We start from the raw sequence: 22694 nt of genomic DNA, 5'->3' as shown, positions 1-22694 counted from the left end.
ACAATTCAGCTTGTGAATTGAGATTTCATTTTTTTCCTTCATTGAGCAAAACAAGTTTTATTGGATATTGATACAGTCATCAAACTCCCACATTACAACAGGAAAAACTTTGCCAAAATTTGTCTTGATCCCATTACAATGCTTCACAATTACTTTCAGAAAAGGGAGGACATGGATATTGACTTTAAAGAAGAAAAAACAGAGAATTACCCTGAGGAGTGTTTTGTCATGCATAATGTGAAATAGAAATACAAAATTTCAGGAAGGTTTCAACACATAATTACATAATTCAGCAGAGGTATGCTTCCAAGAGGCAGGTTTACTGTCAAAGTGAAAAAAACAAACTTGCTCTACATGTTCAGTGATCAGGCTGGTTAAATGAGATGAGCTCAACCCTATGTTAAAACTGGTAAGCTTACAATGAGAAATAGACAAAGCTAGAGGTTGACGTGGAGTGAGGTAGGCTCCTTGGCTTCACACAGCTTCTGATTGCCAAGAGAAGAGGGATGAACGGATGTAGATGAAGCAAGGAGTGCCGTCCAACAGGAAATGAAGACCCTCCTCTCTCCAAATCGTAACCACAAGCCTGTGAGATTCTCTTTGCCCGTTTTGAAGCTTAAGATGGAAGTCAAGAAATGGAGTGCTTGGGTGTTGCTCAGACTGTCAACACCTTGTGTGAGTTTCCCCACCTCTGATCACCCGAACGGTGTGCCAAGCATCCAGGGCAAACCCTGCCAGTTTAGGCCGCTTTCTTGCAGGGGTGTTTGCTCTGGAAGGGGCAAATGTCTTTCCCACACTCCCAGCAACTCAGCCTGGGGTGGGACCCGGGAACGTCTGCGTGACACAGCTGGCAGCCGTGGGGGGAGGCGTGCCCATCGCCCTGGCTGTTGGCTTTCAGTTTCTGCTTGACCAACTTGCGCAGCTGGTGCCGGGTGGCGTCATCCACACAGCAGGCCACGTCCACCACGGTGATCCTCTTGGGGTCCCACACGCAGTCCTCCTCGCGGCCTGACTTGATGGAGGAGATTTTGCTTTTGGGGGGCACCCAGGCGCAGTCGTAACCATTCTGGTGCCAGCTCTTCTGCATGGGGTGGTTGTCGCAGTCGATCTTCTTGACCTTGCCCACCCGCACCTTCAACTTGAACACCACCTTGTCCTTGCGGTCTGTGGACAGCGGGTAACACTTGGCTTTGTCGATGTTGCGGCTGATGTACACTCCCTCCCCCAGCAGGCCGTCCCTGGAGCGCTGGAAGCCCTGGTTGATGATGGTCGTGGCGAGGCTAATGCTCGTGCCGTGGAACATGGTGTAGCCGCCCCCGTCTTTCGGTGTCTGGTTTGACTTCAGCTGCTGGCGGTTGTGCATCACCTCCCAGCCCGAGAACGTGATGGACATCTTCGCTGGAGTGGAGCTCCCTGTGCCTGTTTGGGTTATGAGGGAAGCAATGCCGGAATTATCCGGCAGGTGGGTGACAAGATAAGCATGCAAGGAATCTGCCTCTCCCACAGAAATGTGAAACCCTTTCCACGTCTATCTACAGTAGTTGGAGAAACCTGGTACTGTGTTTTATCCGGCGGCTGTTGTCCTACATTCTTGAAACTATAACTTATTGTACACTAAATAAAAATGGGACATTGTGTAGCTTTTTGAAAAGATCTGTGTAGGGTACTCTTAATATTTCAACCGTGTCTGAATACATGAATGTAAAATGTCCTTAATTACACTCAGTTTTTTTACAGTCAAAAGTAGGTTAATAATTTCTTACATAAGTATAAACGTATTTTATTTGAATATTCATATTATTACTAGTGCAATTTCTTTTCAAATAAGCAAAAAACACACAAACCACACTGGAATAATGTATTACCTTAGAATTAATGATCTTGGTGTTTCTATACACCATAACATGCGTGCTACTTTGTCAGACAATGTTCAGTGCAGTTTCTTTAAAGCTTCAAGACAACTTAAACACACTTCTTCGTTACAGCTGCACATCCACTGAAAGATTTTAAATTAAACTTACCCAACTCGAAGACCACACTAAGTATTCAGCGTCTCCAAAGCCTTCAGTGAAATCTAAACGTGAAACAATGTAACACCGACAAAAGTTACCAGAGCAAACGACCGAGCCTAATGAAACCCAAGATTGCTCAACTTCTTTTTAAAACGTACTTTTTAGTTTCATTTTCAATTTCCCAGACATGACGTCGCTCTTGTTCTTGGACAAGAACAGATTTATACATCGGAGGCCACTCATACAGAAGATGAATGAATGTAAAGATGTCAGGTCCAATGAGGTGCATCTTTAAATGTACTCAACGGTCTCATGGGGAAACTTTTTATTCCACCAATGATCATGACTTTTAATAATAAGTATTTGCGGTGGGAATTATGTCCACAGTAAATACTCAACCATTTTTGCTTAAGTTTACGTTCAAGTTTCAATTCGACACGCTGTCTGCTGTACCTTACCTGCTCCATTTCCGCTAACCTTTGAACTGAAACTAATGATGTCCTTTTAGTCTTAAACTTAATGGGAAACTACACTTCACTATTACAATAATCTTGCTATTTAACATCATTCGACTTCCTGTCAAATTAGGGATCTTAAATACATCCAAATCCTGATATAGATGCCTGTAGCTTATATAATTATATTTACCTGAAATTGTACACAGGGCGTTAATAATATGACATCAGATGTGTCATTCACATCTAAAATGCGTTATCATTCCTTGATCCAATGTAAACGAAGTTAATGAAGTACCTTTCTCTACAGATTAATGTGTATTCGCATGTAATGTTTTTCACCTCAATTGTATTTGAATTATTTTTCTTTTATCGCAATATACCTTCTTCAAATGACAGTACATTGCTAAACGCAATCAACTCACACAAAAGTATCGTAAAAAACCCACATAAACGATATTCATACAAAAAAATTGTAATGTAATAAATTGTATTACTTAACAGTAGATCTTGTGTTATTTTGATTTTCCAAAGGTGGCACAATACTTTTTCTTAACACGTATGCTCTAATAGCGTTAAAAATGATTTTCAAATCCAATTTTCTTTAAATACATTTTTCCACCTTTTATATTAACATTATACATTTTAAATGAATGCAATAAAGCAAAACCAGTGATCCTCCCTTTACTGCAGTGGTTGCCAAACCTACACTGCTGGCTTTTGTTCCAACCGAGCTCTCAATTACTTAATTAACTTAACTAATAATTTCCTAAATCAGAGACTTTTCATTATTTTAAACAGTTTTAAGTTAAGTATAGAATTATATTAAAACACGTATTGTAGAAACAACTATTTTCTTACACAATTTAAAAAGTAAAATCTAAGCAGATTGTTACTTCAATTAAGGTTCAATTAAGTAATTGAGAGCTCGGTTGGAACAAAAACCAGCAGGATAGGGGCTCCTCCAGGACCGGTTTGGGAACCACTGCTTTAATGCATTTTTATAACTACCCTCTCAGATACTTGGTATTGTCTGGCTTTTGGGAAATTGCCGCTGCCGCTTTTAGAACAGAACTTCCCTAAGTTCCCGCACTCACAACTTACAACTTACACAAAACTGTCACTCAATATTGTCAGATACTTTTGTAAGCAGGATTTAATAAATAAATAAATAAATAAATAAATAAATGTAATGAACAATAAATAAGTGAAACACTAAAAAGCCTGTGTTACCGATTGCTTTTTGTTTTTCTTTCTGCTTTTTCAAACCGGTCCTGGAGTCCCCCCTGCCCTACTGGTTTTTGTTCAAACCTAGGTCTTAATTACTTAATTGAATGGTATATTGCTTCGTTAGGTCAATTAAGGATTCAATTATGCAATTAAAACCTCAGTAGGAACAAAAACCAGCAGGGCAGGGGGTACTCCAGGACCGGCTTGAAAACCCCTGGCCTAGAACATGTGTGGCTCTGACTACATTCACTTTGCCAATCAAAAGAGCAACATTTTGATTTACTATAACTTAATCTGTTTAAACCCATAGTTACAGTACAACCCAGGGGGCCACACTGAATACATCCTGACAGGTGGTACTGGACTGAATGTCAATTGTAGAAATAATACAGACATATGCACACATACAGCATATAATACATACAAAGATTGTTTTAATATTGATTTTACAGCGTTCCTTGAGGATCAGAATAACTCAGCCTTAAACACAGAGTGCTGTGGCATGCCCAGCTAACTCACAACGGTGTAGTTGTAATACTGTTAGCTGGGAGGTCCCACTGTAGAGAGGGGGAAGGATGGTGAAAGTGTGTCTCTGTACAGTCTGGGATGATGCATCGCTGGATTTCAAGTCCAGTTCTTTTTGAGCGCCACTGCTGTTTTCCCAGCGGTGTGTTGGTCTTGGATGGGAGGTGCCCACTCTGCACGCAACCCACGCTGGGGGACACTGACACCAGGACCGGGCGCAAGTGCCGCGGGGCCTCAGTGGGAGCCCTTCTGCACCATCTGCGTGAAGCGGTTGGTGATGGTCAGTGTGGTGTCGATGAAGCGCTCCACGCAGTTCACCAGGCACATCTCCGTGCGTGAGTCCAGCTTGGAGCCCGGCTTATCCACGCACTTGTCCCAGCACACGTCCGTGAAGTTGTGCACCTAATTGTAGACAGAGAAGGGTACATTTGCATAGTTATATACACTACCCCACCAATGCATGCCTCCCATGCAATGCAATATGCATGCCTCACACCCGCACTGTATATTTTTCAAGATTATACAATGCGGGTGTGAGGCATGCAATGATGGAGTCGTGTATGTAACTATCTACAATCTACATTACATTAGTAAATAGTATACCTGATCTCTACATCGCATGCTATACATTACCGTGCACACTTACTCTCAGTACACTGGTGCATCCTCCGCATTTGTTAAGGCCCCGCATACTTACTAACCTGTGCCTGAAACTGTGCTTTCTGCTGCTCGATCGCGATCATCCTTTGCAACTCGGAGGCTTCTGCCTTGTCGGAGATGCCGGCGGCGGAGAAGTCCAAATCGGACATGTTTCAATCACGTTTCAGAGGGGAATCTGCCTGGGGAAGAGAAGTGACCTTGCCCGGCACTGCACACACCAGCACAGGAAGCACGAGTGACAGAAACAGGAAGTGTGGCGAAAGAGTGACAGAACCCGGAAGTGGGGAGAAAGAAAAGCTACTAACTCAGCAGCGCGTATCTAAACAGTGACAAAATAATAACACACTTTTTTAAACATATAGTAATGCCTAATTATTGACAGTTTGTACCACAATCATCACCCAATATCTCTCTTTCCTCCGCCGACTATTTTAAGTACTTCCGGGTGAGCGCGGTGCGTGACCTTGTTCGTTCAAGATGGCGGCCCTGGTGAGGATGAGCTCCCTCTGCCACAGAGGCGTCAAACGTGAGTTTTCTCTACAGATAACCTCACGATATGGATACATATAACCTCAGGGGCTTTGTGCGAGGGTCCGTTGGTCTAAGGCATCTTTCTTTCTCGTCAGTTTGCAAACTGGACATTGCTCAGCGAGGTGGCTGGTCGAAAACGTTTTCAAGTTCAAACTGGGATGTGACACTAGTCAGTGTTTGATATGATATAGTTCCCCCGTCCACGTTTTATATAATCATATTGTTCTGTCAGGGATAAAGTGGGCGTGTTACAGGTTCAAGTAGGTAAATGTCATAACTGGACACTTTAAATATGACAACAAAAAAGGCAAAGAGCATATACAAGTAAATTAGAAGTCTTGATGTCAGCCATTTTATTTCCTTCGTTTCAGGTCTAAAAAGTATTAAATGCTCAGCTAGTCGTTTTGCGTTTACATGTGTCGAAATAGCCACCGTTTCCTGTTTTCTCTACATTTCTCCACAGTGCACACCTGATTTAAAATCACTGCAGCGCCGTTTCTCTGTTAGTTTTGTTAATATCACACCGTGGTGGCAACAGCTACCCAGCCCTGTCTATAAACACTTTGTGTGATGTGGAAAAACTGCCCTCGGTAAATCTGGAAGCAATGTGATGTTTATTCAATAGAAGTCACTTGACGTCCATTGACAGACTTACACCGCCATCTACAGGTGGTATGGAGGGTGATCAGTGTCAAAAGTAAGATGAACGTGATTATGAACATGAAGATGATTATTAACATGATTATGAACATGGAGATGAACATGAAGATGATTATTAACATGATTATGAACATGGAGATGAACATGAAGATGATTATTAACATGATTATGAACATAATTATGAAGACGAACATGAAGAGGATTATGAGCTCTGGATAGGACAATACGCGCACTGGTCCCGCCCACCAGCTCTGATTGACAGAGTTCAATGTTTTGTCACATCGAAAAAAAAAAAAGAAATACAAGAGACGCTACGAAATGTAGAAGCGCATTGAGACAAACGGGAAATAAATATATACATGTTGAAATTAATGAATGTATAAATACATGTTGAAATAAATAAACAAATAAATAGACGAATAAATAAATAAATAAACCTAAAAAATGAACATGAACATTTCGTAGCGTCTCTTGTATTTCTTTTTTTTTTCGATGTGACAAAACATTGAACTCTGTCAATCAGAGCTGGTGGGCGGGACCAGTGCGCGTATTGTCCTATCCAGAGCTCATAATCCTCTTCATGTTCATCATCATAATCATCTTCATGTTCGTCTTCATCTTCATAATCATCTTCATGTTCATCTTCATAATCATTTTAATAATCATCTTCATAATCATGTTCATAATCATCTTCATGTTCATAATCATCTTCATGTTCATCTTCATAATCATGTTCATAATCATCTTCATGTTCATCTTCATAATCATCTTCTTGTTCATAATCACGTTCATCTTAATTTTGGCACTGATCACCCTCCATAGGTGGTGTGTAATCGGCTACGTCACTAATCTGTTTTTACAACCTTGTTTTTTCCACGACTTAATTTTATGTAGTAGAGTACCTCACACACAGCTTTTGATTCTTAAACCCCTTTCAAATTGAGCAATTCCCCAAGGGACTTTAGGAGTGTTTCCACCTTATTTTGGTTCAAATCTGTTTTTTTGTTTAGTAATTAGTGTGTAGTTGAGTACTTCCATGAGGTTTTTAATATGTATGAGGTGCTGCAGAAATATATTTTAATCTGTATAATTTCATTGTTATTATATGAGATATCAGTGGGTCATTCTGTCATGATTGTACAATTATTAAGCTTCCTTCTAACTCTAGGCTTCAGTTGGGCTCTCAGGTGTTGCAAGGTGCTTTACAGTGAATTCGAGTATAGGTCTGAATGAACAGACTTTTGCTTACCCCGTTTTTAAAATATCTGTATATCTTGACAAACTGCTAAGGGATTCCATTGTATTGAAAAGCTTTTTAATGCACCAATATAGCTTATTCTCAGTCTGATTTCAGTACATCAGATTTGGAATAGCTCTTGAGTTATGAAGGCTACTTAATTCAGTTATTAAACAACTTGTTTATTGCTGTGCTGTCTAACAGGAGTGTTGTATCTCCCCCGCAAAGCTCTGTTCTTCAATAATTCTCTCCTTGCTCGGCCGCTGGTTTCTGCGAGAACGAGCCGTGATCCCCCCACTCAGCTGGCTGCGCGTATCCATCTGTCCCCTGCACACTGCGGTGAGTCATGAGAGCTGCAGGCCGGGTTCCCCCACTGAACGCTTTCTGAGGAGTTGGATTTGTGGTACAGAAAGGTTATATCATACATTTATATTGGACTGTTCTGATGAAGTCACTTGGTTATGAACATTGCAGCATCTGGAAGCAAAGCCATCTGTTAGTTGAACAAATACAAGTATAAATAATAATAATCCTGTACAGAGACAATTAAAGGAGAATACAAATCTGTAATGTCAACATGAAGGGAAGTACACTCTACCCCAATATAACACAGTCCTTGACACCCTAAACCTCTTACTATTTTAGCAAATACGGTCATGGCACACTTTGTTTGGAGATTTAAGCAATATGAATGTTTTACTATTAAATAGTTTGGAATCTCTTTGGAGATGGGAGTTTCAACTTCTAAAAAAGGTTAAAATGAAGGTTAAAAATGTAAAGTGAACAATGGTGTTAAAATGTCAACATTATAATTTTAATTAAGACCTGCAGACAAGACTATTTTTAATGCAATAAAGATCAGAGTGAAAGTTTAAAAATGCTCTAAATGTGCTTGGCTTTGCGTTCCAAGCATTTTTGCCGTATCATGTTACATCCTTATTTTCGTTATATCAGAATAAGAGGTGGAGGTGTATTTCATGTGTAAGACTGGAAGATGTTCAAGGCTGTGAATCGGAGCCATCTTGGTCCATCATGCATCCTTAATTTCATGGCAGATGGAACCCAAGAAAGATCCTAGTGGCTTGACAACGGGGAAAAAGTAATATTCATGAAATCTTTTCCCCCCTGAAAATAGGCAAACCTTCTTCATGAAACTTCTCATAAATGCTTCCTCCCCCTTCTTATATTATAATGCTATATTCCGACTTCGGTTTGGTTCCAGTCTTTCTTTCATCTCTTGGGCACGGTGTCTGTGTCCAGTATTGGGATTCCTCGGGTATTGTCTGACTCGGGTGTTGGTTTCCTTGCCCTGCAGCTGGCTCCAAGGCCGCATCGCTCCACTGGACGAGTGAGCGGGCGCTGAGTGCCGTCCTGCTGGGCCTGCTGCCCGCTGCCTATCTGTACCCCGGCCCTGCCATGGACTACTCCTTGGCAGCTGTGCTCACCCTGCACGGGCACTGGTAAGAGCAGTGCCGCAATGCATACCCTCTCTCTCCCTCTCTGACACACACACTGCACTATTCTCCACTTTACTCCTGACAGACATTGCAGGAACCTGTGAGCTGTTGAATATTAATACTGTTTCCATTACTAATCCTATCAATGATTACCAAACCAATTACCAAATTTAGAATGAAATACTGCTCTTCACAGTTAATTTAATAACATGTGGGTGATGTGCTGCCTAACACAGTTCAGTCTGCCTAGGAGCTGTGTTGGCTTTGGCATAACAATAGCACAAACTAATCAAATGCAAACCACTAGAGGGAGTTTGGTGCCAACCTTTTGGAGTCTCTTCACAAGGTTCTCAGACAGTGTTTGTGGAAAGTCAGTGTATTTTTCCTTCAGCATTTTAAAGAAACCTTTGTGTTCTGCCCCCCCACTTGCCCACTCTCCCGTTTCTTCAGAAACTTAAAAACTTTCAGATAATAATTTACAGGTAGTACAAGAACTCAAATTCCAATGAAAACCTGTCCAATACTGCAATAATCGATTTGATGAATTTGATTCAAACATCCCAGATCTAGTTGGTTGAACCCCTCCATCTCACAATCCCTACGGGCATTCTTGGTGCCTTTCACCAAAAAAAAAAAATGATATTCATTTCTGAAAGCCTCTGCATTGTTGGTCACATGGTTCTTCAGCTGTAATGCAGTTTCTCACTGTGATTGGGAGCATTGTGTTGGGAGATTCTTCAGTCTGTGGCATGGAACTACACAGGGAATTACGTAACACTTTTTGGTTTGGGTTTTTGAGTGCTCAACTCCCCCCCTGCCTTTAGTCCTGCTCCCAATGTATCGTGTATCGAGCTACTACTCTTTTTTTTTTATTATTATGTAAAGACATGACATAATAATCTCTTTACTAGTAACGGTATTCTAATGTTGTAACTGAATCTAATTAGTAGCTGAATATTATGCAAATAATACAAAAGTAGGTGGCTCAGCAGATACAATCTCAGCAGCACAGGCTATACAAATGGACTTGGATAATATTCAGTTGTGGGCCGACACCTGGCAGATGAAATTCAATGTGGACAAGTGCAAGGTATTACATGCAGGTAACAAACATGTCCACTATAATTACACTATGGGAGGAATTGAACTAGATGAAGTATCGCATGAGAAAGACCTAGGAGTCTACATGGACTCCTCACTTTCTCCATCCAAACAATGTGGGGAAGCAATAAAAAAAGTCAAACAGGTTAGGGTATATTGTCAAAAGTGTGGAATTGAGAACAAGGGCAGTGATGTTCAGACTGTACAATGCACTGCGATGTGTTTGAAGCTGAAAACTTGGGAACTTTCAAAAATAGATTGGATAGGATCCTTGGATTGAATGGCCTCCTCTCATTTGTAAACTTTCTTATGTTCTAATGTGCATGTGAATTTTGGAAGTCTTTTACTTCAGCACAGTTCTGATAAAAGGGCCTTTTTCTGGTGTTTAAGCCATCTAAAAGGCACCCCAGATATTTGAGATGGGGTTTGACTGTGAGGCTTATTGTGGTTTAGTGGTTTTGGCACATTACGCTTCAGTGCTCTAGTATGAGTTTCCTGTACTCAAGCAGCTGAGTTTCTCATTCATCACACTCATTTTAAATGCTCCAGTTTCTTATTAAATCTCGCCATTACAAGATTGTTTTTATTTCCCAGTGGTAAAAAGTAAAAGTACAAATTTGCATGGTTGCACATGGTGAGAAAATTGCAAAACATGTGTAATAATTAATGTGGCAGCTGCTATCAAAGTTTTGCTTTCAATCTGTGCCTGGGCTTATTGTGAAGAGTTAAGCAGTGAATGGCATATTTTGTTACTGCTCCAGTAGCCAGCAGTGTCATGTATACCTCCCTTTCACTCCTCCCACAGGCTGGCTGTGCATGTAGTCTGACCTTTCTCTGCTCACTGTTTCCAGGAAAACATGTTTTTATTGTCATGAATGGAAAAAAGGACAACCATAAAACCAATCAAAAGTATTCTTAGATGTTCTGTGTGATAGAGTTCCTCTCTAGTCCTATTCTAGAAGCAGTATTGTTTCCATGTGCTTGATAGAGCTGTCATGCCTAATTAAGGCTTGATTATCAACAGAGATGTGCAGAGCTACATTTACTTTAATGCTTAATTTGAATTCAGAGTTTCAGAAAGTTTCCAGTGCTGCTGTAAATTCCTATACATATATATGCTATTATTATTATCTACACTCACCTAAAGGATTATTAGGAACACCTGTTCAATTTCTCTTTAATGCAATTATCTAACCAACCAATCACATGGCAGTTGCTTCAATGCATTTAGGGGTGTGGTCCTGGTCAAGACAATCTCCTGAACTCCAAACTGAATGTCTGAATGGGAAAGAAAGGTGATTTAAGCAATTTTGAGCGTGGCATGGTTGTTGGTGCCAGACGGGCCAGTCTGAGTATTTCACAATCTGCTCAGTTACTGGGATTTTCACGCACAACCATTTCTAGGGTTTACAAAGAATGGTGTGAAAAGGGAAAAACATCCAGTATGCGGCAGTCCTGTGGGCGAAAATGCCTTGTTGATGCTAGAGGTCAGAGGAGAATGGGCCGACTGATTCAAGCTGATAGAAGAGCAACTTTGACTGAAATAACCACTCGTTACAACCGAGGTATGCAGCAAAGCATTTGTGAAGCCACAACACGTACAACCTTGAGGCGGATGGGCTACAACAGCAGAAGACCCCACCGGGTACCACTCATCTCCACTTCAAATAGGAAAAAGAGGCTACAATTTGCACAAGCTCACCAAAATTGGACAGTTGAAGACTGGAAAAATGTTGCCTGGTCTGATGAGTCTCGATTTCTGTTGAGACATTCAGATGGTAGAGTCAGAATTTGGCGTAAACAGAATGAGAACATGGATCCATCATGCCTTGTTACCACTGTGCAGGCTGGTGGTGGTGGTGTAATGGTGTGGGGGATGTTTTCTTGGCACACTTTAGGCCCCTTATTGCCAATTGGGCCTCGTTTAAATGCCACGGCCTACCTGAGCATTGTTTCTGACCATGTCCGTCCCTTTATGACCACCATGTACCCATCCTCTGATGGCTACTTCCAGCAGGATAATGCACCATGTCACAAAGGTCGAATCATTTCAAATTGGTTTCTTGAACATGACAATGAGTTCACTGTACTAAACTGGCCCCCACAGTCACCAGATCTCAACCCAATAGAGCATCTTTGGGATGTGGTGGAACGGGAGCTTCGTGCCCTGGATGTGCATCCCACAAATCTCCATCAACTGCAAGATGCTCTCCTATCAATATGGGCCAACATTTCTAAAGAATGCTTTCAGCGCCTTGTTGAATCAATGCCACGTAGAATTAAGGCAGTTCTGAAGGCGAAAGGGGGTCAAACACAGTATTAGTATGGTGTTCCTAATAATCCTTTAGGTGAGTGTACATCTAAAGCATTATATATATATATATATATATATATATATATATATATATATATATATATATATATATATAATATATATTGATGAATGTTGGGAGACAGGAAGTAAGTCTTCAGTGCAGTTAACCACAGACCAAGATTCCCTGTCAGGTTTTCAGGGTAATTTCAAACCGGTTGTCACCTTGGTTTTTCCTCTGTATTCCTCTGTACGCGGTTTCGCTGTCGCACTTCTAATTTAGGATTGTACTTCACGAAGTGCCGTGCTGTACCTCTGGATGTTGGTTACATCAGCGTGGTTTTAGCCTCCCTACTGTTACTGCCCTACTGCCCATGCCCAGAGCACACCATTTTACACCTTCAACTGTGCTCCTGTTCAATCCCTCTCTTCCATCAGTGCCTGGACATTAAATCATGTATACATGGAAAATCATTATATTACAGCCCTACACTCACTCACTCACACACACACACCATCCCTCCTCACCATTGCTTCCTCTTGCAATAGCCAAGGACAACACACAAGCTTCTGGCTTTCAGCACCACACATTTTCACTTTCCTCTGCTTCCTAAATTTAGTTTCATCTAATATGTTTCACTTGCTTTTTTTTGTGTGTATAAATAGCTGTCATCTTTTCATTCCCGGCCGCTTCTCTTAACATGCACTGGCACTCTTCCTGAACTTGTATTTTTGGGTGATGGCACTCGAGCATGTGTGTGCAATTTTCCTTTGTTGCTCTTTGTTGGCCAATGGTTCTGCCCTTTTCTCATCTCCACAAGCCCTCAAGTTGTACAGCAGTAGCCCTCTGCTTCTGTTTTTATTTTATTTTTTCCACCTTAGCGGCGATGAGCTGGTATTACAACATTTTGTAAAGTATATTTTGCTGACTGCCTGTCTCAGAGATCTGGTGAAGATGTGAGTCACTGTTGAACAGACTTGCTTGCTTTGGTATTTGCGCAATATTTACCAACTATTGTGAATGCTTTTCACATCCTGGATTGAAGTTGACCGATTTATCGGAGCCGATAACAGCTATTTGAAACTATCGGCAATCGGCAGAAATGAATAAATGGCCGATAGTATATGTGGGGTTGTATGCATTAATATCCTTGGTTATAGGGGACAAATGTCCTCTAGTGGTGAAATGAAAACCATCACTGACTCCCTCATGGAGTTTACTGTCACATGTGACTTGGCTCAGCACGGAGACCCTGCTTGGCTGGAATTTAAAATTGATGCTCTCAACTTTTTTACATTTGGATCTTTTCTCATTCCTACTTAGTTATTTGCACTTTTATTTGTAGATTCAAAGTTTCTGTTTAAGAATGTGTTCATTTATATTATCTTGACTCGTATTTATTTGTGTAAAACAAGTGGTGAATTAAACACTAGGCATTTGTAGTGATGCCCTTATATGATTCCAGAATTTTCTAATGTTTCTTTCCTAATCCGGTTGTAAAATAACAGCAGCTGCCTTTATTACTTGCAAATGCAACTCAGAAATCTATAAATAAAAAGTAATACAATGCGTGGTGTAGTCATGTTTATTTTATGTTTACATCTAATGCGTTTATTGAGAAACCGCTGACCACAGCCTGTGAGCCTCTCAGCGCCTGCAGCTTTATTTACATATCTACACAATCTACAGCTACAGTTATATCTGAAAATAAGTAAAGTACCCAAAGTTTGTTATTACTGGAATTTCATTGTGTAGTTTATTTTCATCAATGATCTAAAAATGGTAATGTTGAACTACTGCTGTAATTTTATCAAAAACTTTCCAATAAACTCCCTCATTTTTTTCCATTTTTCAAAATTTTGCAGAATTTTATTTAAGGGTTGCAATTTTACACTCAGAGCTATATATTATATACAATATATTTGATTTTATTGATAAAGAAAAATAATCGGCCGATTAATCGGAAATCGGCTTTTCCCCCCACCCTAGTTATTGTTATCGGTATCGGTTTTGAAAATCCACTATCAGTCAACCGCTAATCATGGATGCATCCCGTGAACTGGAGTAAGGTTCTGTTCGCCTTTCCTAGAGAGGAGACTTCGTCTGAATTGAAATAAAGTAACATTGTTAATGCAGAAAAGATTAAACACAAGATTCTAGGTTATGATGTCTATTTCTGACAATAAAGGGAAGGTGAACATGTGATTTGTATATCGCACTGAAACCCTGCTTGCCCTGAAGCCCAGGCACCCTCCCCCCCAGTCCTATAATCTTCTCTTGTCTTCTCTTCCCATTGTCGTTCCACAGGGGACTGGGCCAGGTGTTGACCGACTACATCCACGGAGAGGCGTCCGTTAAGGTGGCGAAAGCCGGCCTCTTTGCCCTCTCTTCCCTCACGTTCGCGGGCCTGTGCTACTTCAATTACCACGACGTGGGAATCTGCAAAGCCGTGGCCATGCTCTGGAGCATCTAGCTCATGGACTGGGGGTTGGGGGGTGGGGGGCGGAGATGTCTGTCACTCAGCTAATTGTAAACTATTTCCCGGATCATCTTTGAAATCTATATATATTTTTCTGTGACACATATAAACAGCTTTCATTTCCTTGCCCCATTTTTTAATTTTAATTAATTTCTGGATTGTTTTGTGTTCTGAAGGAGTGACATTCAGTGTTCGGTCTTCTGTCACAGCTTAATTGTGTAATTTACTTGTGATCTGTGGTGAGCAGGAAACTGGAGACAAACATTTCTTTGAGCTTTCTGACTAGGACGTAAATCACCCAGCTCTTGGATCTAGCGAAGGGGGGATGGAGTCTTAACCTTTAGTAGTATTAAAATGAGGTGTAAATAGAGCCCTCCCAAAATTAGAAACCCGAGTGATCATTAAGATACCAAGACGAGTTGAGAAGCTCTGTGCATGTATGCAGAGTTCACAAATATTTGGCATTAGCTCACTGGTGGTGGTTTCACTCTGCCACCTCTCTACCTAGTGCTTTGCAGGCTTCCCAGCAGTGTGGACACTTGAGGTTTGGTTAAGCAAGGCAGCGCACTGTGCTACTCATCTCAGGATTAGGAAACCCCCATGCTTTGTTTATATGCCCTTGCTGATGACATTAGAGAGAGAGAGCCCATTTGTGGCTTTCTAAAACAATTGCTACAGGATTGTTTTCCTGGTATGCGGCCTGAGAAAAAGGTGACCTAAGCTGTGCACGTTTCCTGTGGTATAACCAGCTTGGATTGAACGCGGTAAGTCATATTCATGCAGCGAGACGCTGCCCGATTTATACAAGAGCCCTATTACATTTGCAACACTTAAAGAAACGGTTCACAGGCCTGCATCCACATTCACCTATGGCTACAGGATATTAGATTAAAAACAGCAAAGTCCCTTGTTTGATCTTTGTTAAGCACAGACAATGATCTGTTAAAAATAAATACATTAAAGCCTTTCCCTCTTTATCCTGTTTCACTGAGAAGTGGTTTTCTGTACCATCTTATTCAGTCGGTGAGCTCCAGAGATCTTCAGCAATTGACAAAAACATTCGATTGCACTGACCAATCTGTAGCTTGTTTAGGTGGGGTCAAAACTGTCAATCAGTTCTTATAATTGTTCAAAACAACCTCTGCATTAGTTTTTATTAATTAAACATCCAATTGCATTTGTTAGTGTTCCTTATCTGTTCATATCCAGCCTCCTGTTTTCTGCTCTCTCTGAAAATGAAATGTAGTAATTATTGTTTATTTATTTGGCTGGTATGTTTATCCATAGACATTTAACACGGGGGTCCATTTATACAGTGGTTCTGATTCATCACTGAGTGCTGCTCGGCCTAGCCTGGGGGGAGAAGATATATTTAGAAAAATCGCCCCGGGAGTGGAAACTGATCTTTGACAGGAAATATAAAAATTAAATAAAAAAACACATGTAGTGCATTCTGACCTCACGGTGATTTCCAGCCCACCAGCAAGCCTCCAGAGATGTCTGTGGTTTGGTGATCTATTCCAACATGTCAAATGCATCCTGTTTCCATTTGTCATTTAATATACTTTCTGTGCCAGGATGCGTCTAATTATTCAGTCCGAAGACAGATTTATTTTTTTAATAGACTCTTTTCTGCTAATCTGCAGATTTTTATGATGATGATGATTATTATTAGTAATAATAAGATTGACCTGTTGGCCAGCATCTGTTATTACTAGAAAGTCGCAAATAAAGTCTAGAGCAAAAAGATTAACCGAAATGTTTCAAGAGAGGCCAGTGCTGCAGAGATGCCTTTGTTGTGAACAAAATAATTTCCACACTTTAAATCTGTCCTTCAGTGGCTTTCAGATGCACTGCATTTAGAAAGAGCTTACATCTGCATGTTTTGCCTGCATCTAACCTGTGCTGCAATAGTATTGTCTATTTGAAAACGTACACAGTTTATGATGGTGCACACCGATGTCCCTGCACTGTTGCATGTGTACTTGGGTGAGTTTACTCAAAGTACACATTTTGTTCTTGCCTGGAGGCCTTTTTCACATAAGGGACTTCCCACCTTTTATTTAATACAAGGAACAAGTGTGATTTGTAGGGCCAAAAACCTCAGCTACAGCCACAGTCTCTCCTTTCCTCAGCTGTGTGATCAGGTCGGGTGTTAGTCAGACAGACAGCGCCTCAAGGACGTGATCTTGTGACGAAGTTCAAGATTTCCACACCTGCTAAATGTTTTTCAGCTCATTTTCGCGTCACTGTGATCTAGTGAGTCACGGATGCTTTCTTGCAGTGTGTTCCTTGTTAATTCTAGTTTTGGCTTGTTTTCCTCCTGGCTCTGGACGTGCACCCACACACATTGTTCAGATAGTTTGCACACAAGTCACTGTGTGGTCGTGTGCTGCATGTGATCTTTCTTCTCCTTTCTTACCCTGCAGAGGGGCCTTGCTAAATTACTGTGAAAATCCTATAAACCTGTAATACTTTGTTTTATACCGACCCCTTTGTATATAGTGTTGGTGACATCTACATCTAATGAGTTAAATCCTACTAGTTTTACTTAAAAATACAAAATATATATCCATATACTGATGAGCTTGATACAAAAGGGTTTATTGTTTTTCAGCAACTAGTTTCTTAAGAGACAAATGCACATCTTACATTAGCTTGAGTTTATTTAAATTTGACTTTTTACATCTGAGTTGAAGTATAAGGCAATTAAACATTAACAGACAGTTACCTAAAAACATCTAGACTACAAAACTAGCAAAGATGAAAACAGTTCTAAAACTAAAATTAGCACTGATTTTTATTATTAAAAAAAATAATGAAAGCATGACACTGGCTTTCATTATTTAAACAAATGTTTTTGTATTGGGGTACATACAGAATCAATAAATTAAACAATCAGTGTATGCTTTTTTTGTCCCACCTTTGACAGTTTTCCAATTTGTGTGCACAATATAAAACGCTCTGAAGGACAGAATTATGCCATATACAGTGAGCTGACCATACACTCCCACTGTAACTATTTCACAGATGGAACAAATAAAGAAAACATTTCAGTCTAATTTACAGGAAATGTTGCTTTTTTAACGGCTGCATCTTCCACAGTCAACATTATACTTTCGTCGATTTCGGTGGGCCGCTGCTTCTTCTTCAAAGTAAGCTTGTAGGATTCGTTGTTTGAAGACTCGTCCTTACTCAGGCACAGAAACCAACCTTTGTGTTCGGAAGACTCCATTGTACAACTACACACATTTTTATAATTTTTCATATAAAAAATGCGTTTGTCCTTATCTACTTTGACAGAGGTTGGCATAGTTCCCTGTAGAGAGGCAAAGTCGTCCGTTGGACAAAGCAAGAAACTATTACAGAAGCGGGTGTTCATCGTCTGATATTAACGATAACGGGTCACAGAAGAACCGAACATGCTATTGTGTGCATTGAAACCTATAGGGTTAATGTGTAGCTGTGCAGTGGACCGGCTTTGCTAATGTAAATGTGAACTGCATGAAAAGCAATGAGTAACGTGTAATAACCACCCAGCTCGTACTGAAGGCGTGATGTGAACTGGTTTATAACATATTGGATATTTTTGCATTCATTAACCACCTGCTCATTTATAATGCAGGTTAAAGCAGGTACAGGTGCGTACAGTTAGATAATGGCGATGCTTATGCTGAACTTACCTGCACGCCGACAATTCCCATCTCGCCCTGCACATCACAGTAGATCGCTTGACGCCTATCTCCTGTTTGTACCTCCAGGGCCACGCTTCTCACATCGTCCTTGGTGGGATGTGAGGCATTGTAATACTTGATTGTTAATGTCATGTCTTCTGTGGAACAATAGGGACAGTGAACTTCACCGTTTTCTCTCTCTCTAGGCCGAATTAGTGTTTAAAATTGATCATTTCCGCGTGAGACACGCAGACTGATCGTGCATGTACAGGCAATGCTTACAAGCAGAGAAATATAGAAAGATTATGGTAAGGGGAAGAAACACACAACACACATCTAAATATATTGGCGAGTAAAGAGTCAATTTACCCTCAAACAAAAATTCCTTTACAATAATTTACATTTATACAATTATTAAGAAAACAATCAAAATAAAACAATTATTCAGGAAACTACCTGAATGCACACTCTTTATTTTGACACACAGTATTAAGAGTGACTCTCAAGATTAACTCTCAAAGTGTCAGTTTAACCCAATGATTACTGTGTCTAAAGGTTTGAGAGACAATCCTGCTTTACCATGTGTATACTGTGCTGTGGTCCTGGTCTCACATCCGATCTGGCCATCAGGGTAAACCACCAGAAACTGGTGTTCATGACTCCGGATGAACACAGGCTTATCATCCCCATGCCTGTGCCTGAGGCTGTCCTCCTCGTACTCTGGGTGGGAGAGGAATATATCAGCTGCTGAAGAGCAAGCATTGGAAAATGTACATCTTTCATTGTGTCAAAACACTGATGCATCTCCTAATAGCAAACCACAAGCCTGTACAGATAGTGAGCAGAGCTACTGCCCGGTGTTGGGTTGTAGATTCCCATTAACCGGCTTAAAGCCCTTTTCCTGATATTACAAAGAAGTAATTGAACAGCATGTCAATACAAATATATGTAATTCCTTACCCTCGTCCGGTACTTGGGTGTCAATCGGGGACACAGGAGCAGACAGGAGGAAGGAATGGAAAAGTGATCAGATCAGACAGACAGCAAAGCCATGCAGTGGTGCTCTGGGCTTTTTATTTAGACACTGTTGGGAGGGGTGTGTGCTGCTCACACGTGTTTCTGTTAACTTGCACAAACCAGATGAGTCCTCACCTTCAAAGTACACCCCACTTTCATCAGCTTGAATAAACCGGAGACATGTGTCACTCGTCTCTGTCATCCTGCGATTAAAATGCAAACTGCAAAAGAAACACACAGACATTAAAGCAAAGCCAAGAACCACATCCTCCTCTCTTGTTGCGCCACGTTAATACCAAAAGATACCCAGGAACGACTGAACGCTGAAGCGACGTTGTTAAAAGTTGCAGAAACGTTGTGAGTTACAACTAACGGCAGGCTTTGCAGTTACACGCATACAATTAAAATCGTGTCGCGATCAACAGCTCTGGATAGTGTTGAACAATGCTGTGTGAAGGCGAATATATTTCTAACGAGCACTTTCAAGGAAAATTGAGCAGACACTGACACTTTCCACGCCAACACACATTGAAAACCAACAAATACACAAAAAGCACGCAATCTCGGGCTGTTAGGATTGTATAAACCGTATGCTTAGCAAAGTCTTAAATGCGTATTTGTTTTTGCAAACGTAAAAAAGCACCGCGAGTCTGGTGGAGAAAGTGGTTTACAAGCCACGTATATATAGTCTTAAGCTTAATCAACTGGTGCCTTTTTGTTTCTAAATGCGAGTCTATAACCTGGCACCGGGCATCACCTGTACCCGTCACACACGTCCCTCATTCATTGCACCGTTTGCTACAGTAATATTTGATGATTTGAGAACCAGGCATGCCTACCTGTTTCTTCGGGAGGATGCTTGTGCTGAATGGTCTCTCATCTTGTCTGATTTAAATATGCTGGCTGCCCCTTGCGGTACTTTATCAAAGTGTTCTTCACATTCCTGGCTCATTCATGCCTTTGTGCATTGCGCACTTTCTCGACATTTGCGCTCCCACCCCCCAACTCGGAAACCAGTCATGCCTGTTGTTCAGCAGATGCATTAATGAGCAACACCGTGTTATAATGCAATCTACAGCTGCGCACACGGTGTTTGATACGTGCCACTCAAGCAGCACAGTTTGTGTAGATATAGGGAATTAACGACAGTCACGTATATTATTACTGTTATTACAATATATAGGCATATTTTACTGATCGCTAATTTGCATTTTGATACAGTGACGGAAAAAAGTATTTGATCCCCTGCTGATTTTGTACGTTTGCCCACTGACAAAGAAATGGTCAGTCTATAATTTTAATGGTAGGTGTATTTTAACAGTGAGAGACAGAATAACAACAACAAAATCCAGAAAAACGCATTTCAAAAAAGTTATAAATTGATTTGCATGTTAATGAGGGAAATAAGTATTTGACCCCTTCGACTTAGTACTTGGTGGCAAAACCCTTGTTGGCAATCACAGAGGTCAGACGTTTCTTGTAGTTGGCCACCAGGTTTGCACACATCTCAGGAGGGATTTTGTCCCACTCCTCTTTGCAGATCCTCTCCAAGTCATTAAGGTTTTGAGGCTGACGTTTGGGAACTCGAACCTTCAGCTCCCTCCACAGATTTTCTATGGGATTAAGGTCTGGAGACTGGCTAGGCCACTCCAGGACCTTAATGTGCTTCTTCTTGAGCCACTCCTTTGTTGCCTTGGCTGTGTGTTTTGGGTCATTGTCATGCTGGAATACCATCCACGACCCATTTTCAATGCCCTGGCTGAGGGAAGGAGGTTCTCACCCAAGATTTGACGGTACATGGCCCCGTCCATCGTCCCTTTGATGCGGTGCAGTTGTCCTGTCCCCTTAGCAGAAAAACACCCCCAAAGCATAATGTTTCCACCTCCATGTTTGACGGTGGGGATGGTGTTCTTGGGGTCATTCCTCCTCCTCCAAACACAGTGAGTTGAGTTGATGCCAAAGAGCTTGATTTTAGTCTCATCTGGCCACAACACTTTCACCCAGTTCTCCTCTGAATCATTCAGATGTTCATTGGCAAACTTCAGACGGGCCTGTACATGTGCTTTCTTGAGCAGGGGGACCTTGCAGGCGCTGCAGGATTTCAGTCCTTCACGGCGTAGTGTGTTACCAATTGTTTTCTTGGTGACTATGGTCCCAACTGCCTTGAGATCATTAACAAGATCCTCCCGTGTAGTCCTGGGCTGATTCCTCACTGTTCTCATGATCATTGAAACTCCACGCGGTGAGATCTTGCATGGAGCCCCAGACCGAGGGAGACTGACAGTTATTTTGTGTTTCTTCCATTTACGAATAATCACACCAGCTGTTGTCACCTTCTCACCAAGCTGCTTGGCGATGGTCTTGTAGCCCATTCCAGCCTTGTGTAGGTCTACAATCTTGTCCCTGACATCCTTGGACAGCTCTTTGGTCTCGGCCATGGTGGAGAGTTTGGAATCTGATTGATTGATTGCTTCTGTGGACAGGTGTCTTTTATACAGGTAACGAGCTGAGATTAGGAGCACTGCCTTTAAGAGAGTGCTCCTAATCTCAGCTCGTTACCTGTATAAAAGACACCTGGGAGCCAGAAATCTTGCCGATTGATACGGGATCAAATACTTATTTCCCTCATTAACATGCAAATCAATGTATAACTTTTTTGAAATGCGTTTTCCTGGATTGTTTTGTTGTTATTCTGTCTCTCACTGTTAAAATACACCTAGCATTAAAATTATAGACTGATCATTTCTTTGTCAGTGGGCAAACGCACAAAATCAGCAGGGGATCAAATACTTTTTTCCCTCACTGTATTTTTCATTTGGGAAGATGGGACTGAACTGATTCCAGTGGTCATCTTCAAGGTGGAAAATGTATGACGAATTTCAGGGCTGTGGTACTTTCCAATAAGTACAGAAGCCTTAACCGTATTTCATGATAGTCGGGATAACCACAAAGTACACTCACCTAAAGGATTATTAGGAACACCTGTTCAATTTCTCATTAATGCAATTATCTAACCAACCAATCACATGGCAGTTGCTTCAATGCATTTAGGGGTGTGGTCCTGGTCAAGACAATCTCCTGAACTCCAAACTGAATGTCTGAATGGGAAAGAAAGGCGATTTAAGCAATTTTGAGCGTGGCATGGTTGTTGGTGCCAGACGGGCCGGTCTGAGTATTTCACAATCTGCTCAGTTACTGGGATTTTCACGCACAACCATTTCTAGGGTTTACAAAGAATGGTGTGAAAAGGGAAAAACATCCAGTATGCGGCAGTCCTGTGGGCGAAAATGCCTTGTTGACGCTAGAGGTCAGAGGAGAATGGGCCGACTGATTCAAGCTGATAG

General features: G+C 41.2%; 4 protein-coding genes across 6 annotated transcripts; 1 reads left to right on the top strand and 3 right to left on the bottom strand.

Annotated features, from left to right (window-relative positions):
* Positions 1-41: 41 nt before the first annotated feature.
* On the bottom strand, positions 42-2495 carry gig2o (grass carp reovirus (GCRV)-induced gene 2o). Of its 2 annotated transcripts, none has more exons than XM_066710379.1 (3): positions 2471-2495; positions 2022-2074; positions 42-1419 (listed from the first exon to the last, which is right to left on the bottom strand). In XM_066710379.1, the coding sequence occupies exon 3, from the start codon at positions 1391-1393 to the stop codon at positions 740-742; it is 654 nt and encodes a 217-aa protein (XP_066566476.1). In that variant the 5' UTR covers positions 1394-1419; positions 2022-2074; positions 2471-2495; the 3' UTR covers positions 42-739. The 2 variants fall into 2 exon arrangements, with proteins under 2 accessions (XP_066566476.1, XP_066566481.1); XM_066710384.1 differs by lacking the exon at positions 2471-2495 and adding an exon at positions 2171-2346.
* Positions 2496-4114: 1619 nt separating this feature from the next.
* On the bottom strand, positions 4115-5137 carry timm8b (translocase of inner mitochondrial membrane 8 homolog B (yeast)). Its single transcript, XM_066710396.1, has 2 exons — positions 4924-5137; positions 4115-4624 (listed from the first exon to the last, which is right to left on the bottom strand). The coding sequence occupies exons 1-2, from the start codon at positions 5029-5031 to the stop codon at positions 4457-4459; spliced, it is 276 nt and encodes a 91-aa protein (XP_066566493.1). The 5' UTR covers positions 5032-5137; the 3' UTR covers positions 4115-4456.
* A 116-nt stretch (positions 5138-5253) lies between these two features.
* Positions 5254-15636, top strand: LOC136754031 (succinate dehydrogenase [ubiquinone] cytochrome b small subunit B, mitochondrial). The gene is made up of 4 exons (XM_066710388.1): positions 5254-5408; positions 7539-7649; positions 8626-8770; positions 14488-15636. The coding sequence occupies exons 1-4, from the start codon at positions 5360-5362 to the stop codon at positions 14651-14653; spliced, it is 471 nt and encodes a 156-aa protein (XP_066566485.1). The 5' UTR covers positions 5254-5359; the 3' UTR covers positions 14654-15636.
* A 1606-nt stretch (positions 15637-17242) lies between these two features.
* LOC136753987 (uncharacterized) lies at positions 17243-20298 on the bottom strand. Of its 2 annotated transcripts, none has more exons than XM_066710372.1 (6): positions 20190-20298; positions 19486-19571; positions 19294-19305; positions 18913-19053; positions 18343-18488; positions 17243-17978 (listed from the first exon to the last, which is right to left on the bottom strand). In XM_066710372.1, exons 1-6 carry the CDS (start codon positions 20228-20230, stop codon positions 17718-17720), a joined length of 687 nt encoding a protein of 228 aa, XP_066566469.1. In that variant the 5' UTR covers positions 20231-20298; the 3' UTR covers positions 17243-17717. The 2 variants fall into 2 exon arrangements, with proteins under 2 accessions (XP_066566469.1, XP_066566465.1); XM_066710368.1 differs by having other exon boundaries at positions 18343-18491; positions 20190-20297.
* Positions 20299-22694: the final 2396 nt, after the last annotated feature.

The sequence above is a fragment of the Amia ocellicauda genome, chromosome 1 (genome assembly GCF_036373705.1).
Source record: "Amia ocellicauda isolate fAmiCal2 chromosome 1, fAmiCal2.hap1, whole genome shotgun sequence".
NCBI lineage: Eukaryota > Metazoa > Chordata > Actinopteri > Amiiformes > Amiidae > Amia > Amia ocellicauda.
The sequence above is the reverse complement of the archived record's forward strand: the minus strand, read 5'-3'. Positions and strand labels throughout refer to the sequence as shown.